Raw genomic sequence first — 14,258 nt, forward strand, 5'->3', positions numbered from 1 at the left:
AAATGATGTTAACAAGGTCAAGGGCAGAGAATAATCCTAGTAGTTTATTAATAAACCTTTGCACACCAACAAAATTCTTTCAAATGAGTGAGCTGCTGTAGGCAACTGTTGGTAAGTTTTTTGAAAAAGTGCTCTCAACGTAGCACCAAGAGCAGTTATATTTGGCTTAAAAGTTTTTTCTTTTTAAAAAAAAATTTTTTTTTAATCTTTATTTATTTCTGAGGCAGAGAGAGACAGAGCATGAGTGGGGGAGGGTCAGAGAGAGAGGGAGACACAGAATCAGAAGCAGGCTCCAGGCTCTGAGCTGGCAGCACAGAGCCCGATGCGGGGCTTGAACTCACAAACCGTGAGATCATGACCTGAGCCGAAGTCGGTCGCTCAACCGACTGAGCCACCCAGGCGCCCCTAAAAGTTTTTTCAAGAAGAGCAAAAATTCGGAAGGAAACTGAACTCTCATCCTTCATATTCTATTTGACACATCCACAGACTTCGTGTGAAGTGTTAAAAAGCCCTGGGTTTGCAGTGAGCAAAAAGGATATTCCTGAAGGAAAATGTGGGAACTTGAGTGCCCCAAGCAGAAGCATCTGAAAAAATGACAGCATCGCTGCTCTTGTGAGCTCTCAGAAGAACTTGTGCTAGCCTCCAGAGGGTCAGAAAAGGAGGTTAATTTGAAGTCTGAAGACTGATTCAACACAGAAGTTCGCATACCTGGATAACTCCAGTACAACTGTTAGGCAAAGGCAGGAGACCAAACTAGAGGATGGAAAGGAATGTCTAAGAGGTTACCTCTCTCGTTATTTCTAAAAGTGTACTTAACAAAACAACAAACATTTGAGCAATTTAAGAAGAGAAAATTCAAAGAGAAAGAGGGTGAGAGCGAAACACAATAAAAAATTATGATTGTGGAAGTCCAATCACTCAGAAGCAAGCAGCTTCATGCCAAAGGGGACCTGCTCCAAGAGTCAATCCTACTCATCCATGGATCCTGCTCACACAGAGCCACCAGGCCCCAGGAGCTGGCCATCAGGGTAAAATATCCAGGTCTTCCTAGTAACAACTGCTTGGTACCCTGAGAAACTGACCCTCATTCAGCCTAGTTGGATGGCCACCCTTTGTGCCGCCAAGGGCAACCAGGGCCACATTTCTTTAAGGCAGGCCTCCCAAATACCCCAGATAACTTCTGAAGCAGAAGTTCTAGATTCCCAAATAATGAAGTTTTAGTAAGTAAATGTTTACATAGCTACTGAAGAGTAGTTACTCAAGGTATTTATGAGGGAGGCAGCACAGATACTATTTTCAAATCAGGAAACTGAAGCATATAGGGTTTGTAGCCTTTGTCATAAACCCCAAAACAACTCATCTGAAAGGGGAGAGCTGAGAAGGAAGTTGAAGGTCTGGTTGAACATTAGATGAACAATGGACTCAGCAACAAAATGACCAGTTTGGCCTCATCTTCAGGATTTGGCCTCTGGCCAAGCCAATCAAGTCAGTGGTAGCACACACAGAAATAGAACTTGGGAGTTCCTAACTTCCAGTCCTGTGTTTTGCTCAAAAGATAACCAAGGGAGCATTATTAAACTGGGTTTATTCCCAACTTTTCTTATCAAGGAATAGAAAAGCTTCCGGGTCAACCTTAAAGATGATAACCTTTCATCTTTCTAAATGAGTAACACATTTCTGCACCTGGCCCAGTACTGTCTACCTAGTAGCATCCAAAGGTTTAACCCTATTACTTCACCATGGAGGATGAATCACAAGAGTCTGGGATCCTCCATTAAATTCTTGACAGAAGAACTACAAAGATAATCTGTAAAGCCCCATTCAGCTCCTATGACTATTTAACTTAACTCCTACCAAGTTAATGTCAGCTTTTCCTAACCAATCTTCTCTTGATCTGAAGAACAGTGTAAAATTAACATGACATAAGCCAAGTCAACCTACAGTATGAATCAAGGATACTTCATTTAGTGGTTCAAATTTTGGATTAAGAAATTAAGTCAATGGTGATCACCTTGTCACCATCCAGTTGTAAGACTTTCTCTGAGAACATCTGGGGAGCAGGGGGAGAATATAAAGTTATGGAACTGTCATTTACAACTTAAAAGATGATTAATAGGAGGAGGGGGAGGGCTTCAGTTATCAAAAACCTTTCAAGGTTCTTGCTTTTCAAGCCAAAGGCTTAGGAATGATGTGACCATATGTAATTGGCAATGAGATTCATTACAAGATACCCTCAAAGGTAAAGTTCACTACCCAGTCACTCTCATGCTACACATAATTTCTAACTGGTATTTTAGCAACAAAATTATTAAGATATCCCTGAGCTGTATGTAAAGCTCTCTGAACTTGGATCTCGAGCAGGAGGAAACAAGATGGTTTAATCTGTAATTCAAGAAAAGAATTTCACATCAAACTTCAATCCTAAGAAGCTGCTATAACTGTCAATGTAAGGTTGAGTATTTATTTTTTTCAAAGCAGGTCTCCCCCCACCCCTCAAACGCTACATACATGAAGTTGCTCAAAACTGCAATTTCTATCTGGGTAGCATCTGGGATTCACAGAGGTGATTTTCAATTAGTGTCCTTGGAAATTCAAAATAGAGGTTCCCTAGTAACAATGCGTCAGTGGCAAAATACTCCCCATTTTGTTCAGTTTGTGGAAGAAAAGTTCTTTAAACTGGAAAGAATTTGTAGTCTTATAAAGATTATGTTGGAATTAGTTCGTTCTTTCCTCTAGGAGGGCAGCCATTTCTCCAAAAGTTTTGGTTAAAACTCATGGCTCGGATTTCAAAACGCAAACAGATGTTCCTGAAGCATCCGAAATGGGCCACTCCACTTTTATTCCCTGAGCCGTGGCCACTCAGTTTTTTTTTTGTGTCCCAACCCCGTAAAGGGCAAAACCCAACCTTTTTTCGGTGTAAACTTTCAAGAGAAGTGAACAGCACATTTTTAGAGTTTCCCAAACTGGCTGGGGACGTGCAAGGTCAGGTCATTCCGACAATCGGGGCTGGCTAGAAATCTTGAGGGCAAGAGCGCTCAGAGATTTCCAAGCATTGGGCTCGCAAAGCCTTCCACGTGCCTCTATCTACCTAGTTCCAGGAGGAATTGGTGGTTGCTACTGTAAGAAGAGACTGTTTCCTTCTCGAAGCCGGGGCCGCGAGATGGCCTTGGTGTATGGGGGAAGATGGTGGGTGCACCCGGCTCTGCGCCCTCGGGGCCTCCAGCTGCCAGCCACGCCAGGAGGACGCACGGCCAGAGCTGGGACCTCCGCCCTCCCCGGGGGCGCCAGTCTTTGGAATCTGGCGACGCCCCCACCTCGCCCCTCGAAGTGGGGGTCCCGCAACGCTGGGCCCCGCCACCATACCCAGGCCGCATGGGGGTGGGGAAAGTTGGCAGAACTCGGCCTCTGGATCTGCGTCCCCCGTGGGAAGAGCAGAGCGGAGTCGTTTGTTTCACCCGGTCTCTCCCCAACTGGGGTCTCGGGGAACACGCGGTAATTGCCCAAGAACCCCGCCCTCTGTGAGAGGCGAGGCTGCGGGGCTGCCGGGACGGTTTGAGGACCGGGCCCGGCCGGGGAGTCTCCAACCTTCACCCCCCCGGTCCCCGGTCCCACTCCCCGCCGTCTCCCGGCGCCACCACTTCAGGCAGCCCACTCGGCCCGGCCTCTCCCCGCGCCCGGACCACCCCCCACGGGGTGCTCTCACTGCGCAGCGAGTCCCTCCGCTGCCTCCTCCCAGCCCAAAATGGCGGCGGCGGCCACCGATCCTTCTCGTCGCCTTCCTCTAGGGCCGAGGATCCCTCCGCACCCACAGCCCCGCCCCTCTCAGCCGGATCTATTTTCTGCCCCGTAAAGATTAACGCCATCAATGAACTCTTTAATTGAGCTCGGAAGGCGGGTCCCGTTGTGCTTCCGCACAGCTAATCGTTGACGAAAGTGGAAATATTGGCAGACGACTTGACCAATCAAAGAAGGCATCGGTGAGCGCGGGAGGCCACTCGCGCAAGGGTATATGGGTTTTGGAGTTCTCGGTCTGACTGTAGACGTGACAGGATCTTGATCCGTGTGCCAAAGCTGGAAAAACTACAATCCCCAATAGGCACCGCGCTGCCAGGCTCCCCCGCCCCCCCCAACTTCCCCAACCTTAGTGCCTGAGCGGCTTGACCAGAGCTGCTGCAATTGCAGCAAGAGGTAGGGCTGAGGCATTGGGAACTGCACAAACAGGAGGTCGGTCGCACAGAAAGACACACAGATATAGTCGTGTGCATAATCCTTGACAGCAAATAGGTCAGTTCTGCCTTTGCAAAATCTCCTTTCTCGGACCACTTCCCCCTTTCCAAGGAATCCATCCTTATTCCAGTTGGGCTTCCCTTCCAGCTGCATGTAGTGTGAAGACTTCTTCCCCTTTCCTCTGTTTCCCGTCCTGAGAGGAAGGAGCCGGGAGGCAGGCCAGGCCCAGGAGATGATAAGGCTTCAGCCCCAGGCTCGGCCCAGGCCACAGCTGTGTTCCTCAGGGCTGGGTTTGGAGTCCAGCCTGGGGGCAGGCAGGGGGAGGGGGTCCGCTGTCAAGACTGGGGCCTCTGGACACAGTGAGGAAAGGACCCCCTTGTAAAGCCTGCTACATATTTTCTTGTTACAGCCACTGACCCACTCGACTGTCGGCCTGTCCAGGTCATTGCTGTACCTTGCCTCCCAGGACAGCGTCCTTCCCCCTTTTGGTTGTTTTGGGGGTGGGGGGGAGAAGCTCAGGGCGAGCTTCCTAACTGCCAGCCTGGGCCTCAGTGACTTCTAGAAGAACAGTATAGGATGTAAACCCTGGCCTGGGGTCTGAGGAACAGGACTGGGAAGATGGTCCCTTATTCCCCATTTGGCCCTCTTGCTGGCTGGAGGTGTGAAACCAGGGTGTGGAGGCAGCCTTCAGGGCCTTCATTTGATAAGGACAGTGTGCAGGTCTGGTGCTACAAAATGGCTGCCGCTGCCTTGGGGAAAAATTCCTGGGTAGCCAGTCTTCCTGAAAATTCTCCTTTAAGACTTGGTTTTTCTGTTATTTAAGGCAGGTGTCATTAGTTAAAGGCATCTGCTGAAAGATTTGGAACAGAAGAAGGTGGCTACTACGAACCAGACCAACTGTAATACAGAATCACCCGCAGCCCTGGAGGAGGCCAAGGTAAGCCCCACCTTCCCAACCACCTGAGTGCCCTACCATGGATCCCACCAGCGTGTCTCAGATGTGTTGGCAGATTTGGAAAACCAGTATTTTTAAATGGTCCCTACTGTGCAGTGGGCAGTATGCCAGATGCCAAATCTGTGCTATCTCATAAAATCCTAGGAGCCCTTCAAGGTAGGATTACTACTTCCATTTCAAAGAAGCTAAGGTTCTCAGAGCTGAAATACCTTTTCTAGAATCACGCAGCTAGCAAACAAAAGGTCCAGGTTTAAAGTTTGTTTTGTTTTTGTTTTTTGAGAGAGAGAGAGAGCGTGCATGTGAGTGAGCGAGCACGTGCTTGCGCACAAGCACAAGCAGGGGAGGGGCAGAGAGGGAGGGAGGGGAGGGGAGAGGGGGAGAGAGAATACCAAGCAGGCTCCGTGCTGTTAACACAGACTGTCGCAGGGCTCAATCCCACGAACTGTGAGATCATGACCTGAGCCGAAATCAAGAGTCGGACGCTTAACCGACTAAGCCACCCAGGCACCCCAAGATTAAATTTAGGGACTTCTGACAACAGAACTCTGCCTTGCAATCTGTCAAGGCTGAGAACGAAGCCTGACAGGGAAAACAGTTTGAGCAGTTGGTTCATAATTTAGGATGGGGGTTGGGGTGCACACATCATCTGGGAGAGAGGGAGACACAGATTGTGTCAGACTCTCAGAAAACATCACCTTCTGATCTGGCAACAGGAATCCAAACCCGCTGTGCCCATACTCTCTCTTGCTGCCCCCACCTTGCCTATTCTCCCCGAGGTTTTGAGTCCCTGTAGGTGAGGAAGGAACTCAGCTCCTCTGACCCACCCTAGCTGGCCACTTCCAGCGTTTTCTGGAGTTGTTTAATTTGGAGTTCATGGTAGGTCAGGGTTAGAAGTTCAGAGAGGGCATATGACTCACCCAGATCACACAGCTTATCTGCAGTAGTGGGAATGGTGGTAAAGGGACAAGCCTTCAGGAGGGAGGCAGCACGTGGGGCTGAGGGGCAGGGATGGTTTGGGTGAGGGGAAGGATCATCAGGGGGGACACGTACTGGGGGCTGGGGGCAGGTGAACGATTGTGCACACACAGGCAAACCACCTTGCCTGGGCCTTGCTTCGTCTGGGGTGGGGCAGAAACTCCGTCTCAGGTGGCTCAAGACACTGGTGGAGATAAGGCTTGTTCTTGATCTACGATCTCCCTGCAGGTGAAGTAACAATACAGCACGACAAACAACACACACACGTACTGCGTAGACGCTGTAACACACTCCATCCCAGATGAAGAAGAGAACTCCAGGGCCTCTAAAGCACTCACAGCGCACCTCCAGCTCTCACGGGGCTGCGTACATCCCCCGATGCACACGCTATGCTTGTATGGACCTATGTCAGATGTCTCTGAGCCGTGGTGTACATTATAGAGCAACACACTAATGGCAGCAGTTATTATTAGAATTCCCCAAACCACAAAACGTAGAGCAATTCATTCCCCATCCCCCACCCTGAGTACTCCCACCCTTACCACAACAGAGATAAACACATGCTGTGTACACACGCTCTTGACAGAATCCTTTCCACCTCTTAGATAAGTTCTAGGATTCTGTCGGCTGCACACTGGAGGTTCACCCTTCCTCTCCCTAGTGAGGGCCTCTTTCCTGCCGCTCATGTCACAGAGTGATAGCAACTTCTGCCTGGAATAAATACACTCTGTCTTCTTTGCCCTAGATCAACAGAAAGGAGAGCCTCATGTCCCTATGTTTTTTGGACCCCCCCCCCCTTATGGGCTTTATGTTATTTAACATATGTTTATTGAGCACTTACCTTGGGCCATGCACGGGGACACAGTGGTGAACTGGACAGACAAGACACATTCTTATAGGAAGAAGACAGATGGTAAATGGTAATGTGGTAGATGCGACATGGAATGTTAACTGGGTCCCATGACAAGGGGAAGGGAAGATGAGGGGGCAGATCTTTAGATAGGGTGGTCAGGGTGAGCCCCTCTGAAGAGGGCACTAAGCTCTAAAGAGTCAGCTATGCAAATACCTGGAAGCAAGATCGACTACATAATTTGTAGGGCCCAGTGCAAAGGGTTCTTTATTAAAAAATTGTTAAGTTCAAGACAAGGACAGCAGAGCTTTAAGCAAAGCATGGGGCCTTTCTGAACAGAGTGGGGGTGAGAGGCTCTGAGAGACTGCACAGGTTGCTTCCCCACGAAGCCAACTCTGTCTGAAAGACAAGCTTCCTAGGAAGATGACTGATCAAGCAAATGCATCAGGAGCCAGTCCCCGACCTCTATTCTCTTTCTCCTACTTCATTCAAACAATATTTAGTGAATACTGTGCTCTGTGAGGCACAGAACAGGTACTGTTGGAGGCATTGAAATTACAGAGTGAAATATATGGGCAGAATTCCTGCTGTTTTCCTGAGTTTGCTCGGGGAGGGCTGGGTCAGGGGGGCAGACAGTAGACAGGTAAAAACCCACAAACCAACAAATAGTTGCAGAGGGTGAGAGGCTGGAGAGTGACCCCAAGTCAGCTATGGGAAAGTTGGCTTCAGGCCAAGTGGTTATGGAAGGGTTCCACCACCGGGGACAGGCTGTCTGTGATTTATTCTTCCTTGTCCTCTGTCTAGACCCCTGGTGCTCCTGGGAGCCCCCAGACACCCCCTGAGCCTCATGACCCTGGTAGTTCCCTGCCCCTGACACCCCGGATAGAGAGCCACTCGGAGGAGGAAGACCCTACTGGGGCTGGCAGTGGCCTGGGCTGGAACAGTAGGGCTTCCCGGACCCAGAGCCCAGGGGGCAGCTCAGTGGAGGCTGTGCTGGGCCGGAAGAAGCACCGCAGGAGGCCTTCAAAGCGCAAAAGGCACTGGCGGCCCTACCTGGAGCTGAGCTGGGCCGAGAAGCAACAGCGGGATGAGAGGCAGAGCCAGAGGGCCTCCCGGGTCCGCGAGGAGATGTTCGCCAAAGGCCAGCCCGTGGCGCCCTACAACACCACCCAATTTCTGATGAATGACCGAGACCCTGAGGAGCCCAACCTGGAAGTGCCCCACGGGGCCTCCCAGCCAGGCTCCAGCGGGGAGAGCGAGGCAGGGGAAGGCGACGGGCGAGGCCCGGCTCACGGTGAGTTCCAGCAGAGGGATTTCTCCGAGGCCTACGAGCGCTACCACACCGAGCGCCTGCAGGACCGCAGCAAGCAGGAGCTGGTTCGAGACTACCTGGATCTGGAGAGGCGGCTGTCACAGGCCGAGGAGGAGACCAGGAGGCTGCAGCAGCTGCGGGGGTGCACCGGCCTGCAGCCCTGCCGCCAGGTGGAGGAGCTGACTGCTGAGGTCGAGAGGCTCCGGACAGAGAACCAGCGGCTCCGGCAGGAGAACGAGATGTGGAACCGGAAGGGCAGCTGCCCCGGCGGGGAGTCGGGCACCTAGGGGGGCCCCTCACCCAGGCTGACCCAGGGAGAAAGTCCCATTTCATATACACTCAGGCCACTGGGTCTCAGGGAGGCAGGTGGCAGTTGGAAACCACTCCCAGTACCCCTGTGTCCGCTGAGAACAGCTAGAATCGGTTCAGCCTTCCCATCTTGTCGTTTCCATAATGTGTTCTTTGATGTCTTCGTATTTTTCTCAAAGAGATTAAATAATTTTCGTGAGGTCAGATGGGAGTGGCTAGGATTGATTTCACTAGGGCTGCTCTGAGAATCAAAGCACATTTGTCCCAGAGAGGTTTGGGACTGGGGTCCTAGACCCACCTTGCCCCAAGCCTGGGAGGCCAGCCGACCTCTGTATTGGGGAACTACCAGGGCCTCCAGGATGTCTGAATGCTGCTCTCTGTGTCCAGGAAGAATCAGACTCCTCTGAAGGTTTTATAGAGGAGGATGCAGGGCTGGGAGGGGGGCTCAGGAACCACCGGTTCAGCCAGAACTTAAGATGCCCGATTGCTGTGAGGAGCTTGGGGTGTCCTCTGGAGGAGGGAGGGCTGGGACTTTTGGAGGGGCTCCTTCAGGGTTTCTTCCCAGGCTCCCTGTATCCTCCCTGTCCTCCCCAGAGTTCGGAGGGCTGGGTTGGATGAGGGTCTGGATGGCTTGTGTCTCCTTTACCTTGACAGCCCGCTACCCACCTCCACGTCTCGAAGCCAGTGGTTGGGCAGGAGGTTAGTCATCACCTTTGCCCCCAGACCTCCTGGAAGGGCACTTACAAGTATCCCTCAAGGGAAGTTTTCTCCTGGGAAAAAAAAAAAAAAAAAAAAAAGCCCAAGAGGCAGAGGGGGCAGTGAAGCCGCCCTTAGCAGAGCTGGTGGCCTGGCTTTCCTAGTGCCCACCGCGCATCTGTGTGTGCTGCTCCTCTTGCCCCATCCCCTGTGTGGTCCCTTCCCTCCGAGGTGAGCCCCTCCCCTGTCTGCGTAATAGAAAGCTGAGTCAGCTGGGATAAGGTGCCACCAAGGTGCCAGCAGTATTGGGCTCTGAAACGAGCTCACACACCGGAACACTCAGACCCAGCCTTCTCCAGACACCCGGTCTCACTTCCATCACCCCTTCCAGGCGTCCTTGTTGGCTGCCTAGTGTCAGGCTGGGGTGGTAGAGGGGGAAATTAGTCAACTCACCAGCGAGCCTGTGTGGTTCTGCCGCCCCGTGCACCGGGGAGGGGCGGAGACCTGGCCAGCCCAACCTAGCTTCCATTCCAGGAAGGCTCATCTTGTCAGGCCACATTGGGCAAGAGAAGGGCTCAGGCCTCTGAGCCGCTGGGATGGAAATGTTGACGAACCCTGTGTGTTGCCAGGACAACTTTCATTTCTGCCCTGCCACACCCAGGCCTGGCCAGCGCCTTCAAGAAGGAAGCAAGGGGAGAACAGATTCTGGGGAGGGATGGGTTTCAAGAAAGAGCAGAATCTCTAGTCCCTGGTGGTAGGTGGGGTGGGGGTGGGGCGTTCTGCCCCTGGAACCTTCACTAAAGATTTTAGCCCCCTTCTCTTTGATCTTGAACAGTTCAGGAAGGGCCAGAGGAACGCTTGTCCCCACTTTGCAGATGGGAAATCCAAGGCTCTGAGAGGGTGTGGCTTTCCGAATTCCTAGCCTGCCTTCCCCTGTGGGTGCTAGCCTGGATCCAGAGGCCCCCTGGGCAAGGCTCAGGCAGCCTCCCAGCTGCTGCATTCCTCAGCAGGGAGCCCAGAGGGAGAGGGTTGGGCCTGGCCTAAGGTTGTTTACCCAGAGGCATATACGTGTGTGTGTGTGTGTGTGTGTGTGTGTGTGTAACTAGGAAGGGTGAGAAGATTCCAGAGGGGGCTGCTGGAGTGTTGGGGGAGGGCTGTGGGTGTGGTGTGAGGGAGAGGGTGCTGGGGCTGTGCCCAGGAGGCCGGCTTTGGCCAGCGTGTCCCTGAGTAGGCAAGAGCTCCGTACAGGGGAAGGGACAGGTGAGGAGTTCAGCCCTTTTTGGCCCAGAAGCTGAGGAGCCTAGAGACAGGAAAGCTAGCTGCTGGCCCTCCCCTATCCAGAGACCCAAACACACAGGCACACACACACACACACACGCACGCACGCACACGCGTTGAGGGCTCTTGGTCAGGGCCACATCAAGGTGGGTTAATTTCCCCAAGGTTGGTGGAGGACAGGATGGAACAAGAAGAAAACAAAGGAGAAAAGTGTGAGCTGGGAAAGTGTCTTCACTGAGGGGAGTCAGTGAGAAAGAACCCTTGTCACCTCCTCCGGCCATCTGGTTCCCCGACCTCAGTGCCCTGGAGCCCCAGGGTTGAGCTGGAGTGCCTTCTGCAGTACTGGGCCAAGTACTGGGCAGAGGCCGCTCGGCTACAGGTAGTGGCCAGGTGTGGGTTCCTTTTGCCTTTTCCTCTCTGGCTGCCCCGTCCTGAGGCCTGGGCTTCTCCCGGTCCCCCACAGTGACAGAAGCTCCAATTTTACAGCCTCCCCCCTCCCCTGCAACCTACATACCCCCTTGGCTGGGGAAAGCTGGGCTTAGACACGCTCCCCTTTCCCCCTCCAGGCCTTTCTAGAGCAAATTCTCAGTGTCTTACTTCCCTCATGCCCATTTGCTTTCCAGGATCCTCTTGGTTACCTGGGGTGGGGGGTGGGGGGTGGCGGGGCAGAGGCAGATATTTCACAGGAGTGAAGCTTCCCACCACCCCTGCGTGCCCTGGCCTGGGATTCTTTTTTCCCATCAAGGACTCCCTTCACCTCAGGTGGAAACACCTGTGTCCAGAGGGGACAGGAGGCGTCTGCCAGGAAGTGAAGAAGGGGGTTTGAGGTGAAGAAATCAGTATGAGGGCAGAGGGTGGCCAGTTCTTACTGCTCCCTGTTGGGCTCAAGCAAGCATGGCACTGGCCCTTTAAGTGGGGGTGCCAGTCAGTGCCCTCCCCCAGCCAACCCAATTCGTGGGCACACTGAGCATGTGCAGGAGCCCTGCAAGCACAGGGGAGGGAAGTGGGGGGATAGATTCCGGAGGGAACTCCTCACCCCCCTACTTCCTGTAGCTGCCCCCACTCTCCTTCCTGGGTCTGACAAAGGAGCTCATGGTGTCACCCAGTCCCTTCCCCCACCCCAGACCCCGGTGGGTGCTGCCCTCTCGGGATGCTGGGCGTGCAAGGCAGGCCCTCTGGGCCCCGGGGCAAGCTGGGCAAGCCCCCCCCTGCTGCCCTGAGTGGCACACACACTTAGCCCAGTGCCATCCTCACTTCTCTGATGTGGGCGGTGGATAATCTTCCTGCTGCTTAACATGCTTGATGTCATTCCGTTGGTGCCAGGCTTTTTAAAAGAAGCATCTACCTGTGACGAAGCTCTGCTACGAAAATTAAAGTCAGCTAAAAAGATGAGGTCCTTACCCCCTCCCCCAGGAGCTTCCAGTCTAAACTCTGAGAGGAAGCAAACAGCTCAGAGGTTACTAGCGCCTGTCCAACTCCCTCCCTGCTTCTCCCCCTTCCCCTATAGGCAGCTGGCTCCCCAAGTTCCAAAGCTCAAACTGCTGCCTCAACTGGCTGCATCCTCCAGACCACCCTCCCTCTTACCTTCCCCCTACCTCAAGCTGCTCTGTTTTCTGCAGCATCAGAATGTACAACATCTCCCCCTCCCCCCATAACTCAGCCCTCCTTCACCTTCCCACCTGCCTCTGCCTCCGCAGGAGAGAGAGAGAACAAGCGGGGGAAGGGCAGAGCCAGGGGGGACAGAGGATCTGAAGCAGGCTCCCTGCTGATGTCAGAGAACCCAGGAACCATGAGATCGTGACCTGAGCTGAAGTCCCACGCTTAACTGCTTAACTGACTGAGCCACCCAGGCACCCCCCCCTCTTCCTTTTTTAATCTCTTAGCTACAGGTACCCTTATTTCTAATCGAGGTGAAATTCACATAACATAAAATTAATCATTTTAAAACGAATGACTCAGTGGCATTTAGTACATTCACAATGTGTGCAAGTGCCACCTCTGTCTAGTTCCAACATTATCACCCCAAAAGGAAACCCGCATCCTCATTAAGCAGTTACTCCCCACTCCCATCTTTCTCTAACCCAGGCAACCACCAATCTGCCTTCTGTCTCTATGGATTTACCTATTCTGCATATTCTGGTGATAAAGCCAAGAGGGAAAGACTGGTCTCCAGGGGCCTGTATCCAAAATGACCTGAGATTACCTGAGGGCCTATGGTAGAGGGAGCACTGTATCAGGAGGTGCTAGAGACCTGTGATCCATCCCATTCTGCTTCTATAAGTCAGGGGCCTCCTCTCCTCTGTCCCAGGACATGGGAGACTTCAGGCCAGTCCAGGATCCCGAGCCCTGGGGCCTATCCTTGGCTAGGGGGCTTGTGTCTGGGACTATGCTGCTTGGCCTGAAAAATAGAACATCTCCTTGATCCTCTTGGCTCCTGCCTGCCGGGTCCAGGCAGTGAAGATGGTCCCCGGGGAACAGTGTAATTAATCCTGTGGGGTTTGGGGTCAGATGCATGAGGCAACTGTGGCTCAGAGAGGTTGAGAAGCTAGCAGCCAGTTCTGACTGTGTTTGAGCTGTTGACCACTGTGCTCGCTCCTGTCTTCAAAGAGATAAAGTAAGTTAAGGGTTTAGCAAAGTGCTGGTGGCGTGGGAGGCGCTCTTGGATGGAAGCAGCCATAAATTTTACTACTTGCAGGGTATTGCATAATCAAGAAGTGAAGAGCTCCATTCCCAGGTGGTTCTTGGGAGTTTCCCTCACCATCCCCTTCCCTCATCTTTTGAGAGGGTTTCCTCTTTGCCTTGTCCACCGGTCTCCCTAGGATGATGGCTTTTGTGGAGGCTGAGAGGGGCTGCCTGGACCTTGAGCCCCTAGGGCAGCTGGGAGTGGGAAACATGGTTTCCCTCTCCCCCAGATAAGGAGATGTTATTGTCGCCTCACCTGGAGCTCAGCTCACTCTTGTCTCCACGGCTGAACGTCCACCCCTGCCCCCAAACAGAAAGGCCTTTGTGGACCCAGGGAAGGGAGGGGACTGCATCGGCCCGGTCTGGCAGTGGGACAGGGTGAGCAGCTGGTTCCCAGTTGGTCACTATGTGAGCATGGGCATTCCAGAGACCACCTGCCCCAGAGATCCTCCCTGGACCCTATCCAACATAGGATGCCCAGATCAGCCCTCAAGGCACCTGCTGCCTCCTGCCTCCTGCCCATCAGGATGGGTGCCCTCCCCTGCTTTGTCCTTACCCTAGCTGTTCCCAGAGGAAGTTCCCAGGGAGACTAAGTTGTGAGGGAGACATTATGAGCCACGTGGGCATCCAGAGCCTGCTTTTGCCACAGCTTGTCATTCCAGAGAGAAGGAAGGGAAAAGGGTCTCCACGGGCCCTAATTCTCCTGGCTCTTACTCCTTCCAGCTCTCCTTCTGGGGCCCTCCTCAGGCCCCCCCCCCCCCAACCCAGCCATTCAGACTCCCTGACCACAGTGTGAGGACCTACCTGGTCACAGGGTTGCAGGCTCCTGCACTGCATGCCCAGAACCACGCCCTGTGGCTGTTGGACAGGCCGGCTCTCGCCATTGGGTCCTGAGGCCCCACAGTCCCTTCTGGCCAGACCTCCCTTCCTTTGCCTCTCAGTCCTAGCCTCAGTTTTTACCCTCTTGGGCTTTC

The 14,258-nt window shown here is 53.1% G+C and overlaps 1 protein-coding gene across 1 annotated transcript; it reads left to right on the forward strand.

Annotated features, from left to right (window-relative positions):
- The first annotated feature begins 4,845 nt into the window (after positions 1 to 4,845).
- HEXIM2 (HEXIM P-TEFb complex subunit 2) lies at positions 4,846 to 8,834 on the forward strand. Its single transcript, XM_030294613.1, is given in 3 exon segments — positions 4,846 to 4,947; positions 5,051 to 5,164; positions 7,812 to 8,834. Coding segments are annotated over 3 exon segments (1,011 nt in total). The 3' UTR covers positions 8,607 to 8,834.
- The last annotated feature ends 5,424 nt before the right edge of the window (positions 8,835 to 14,258 follow it).

Source organism: Lynx canadensis, chromosome E1 (assembly GCF_007474595.2).
Source record: "Lynx canadensis isolate LIC74 chromosome E1, mLynCan4.pri.v2, whole genome shotgun sequence".
In the NCBI taxonomy this organism is placed as follows: Eukaryota; Metazoa; Chordata; class Mammalia; order Carnivora; family Felidae; genus Lynx; species Lynx canadensis.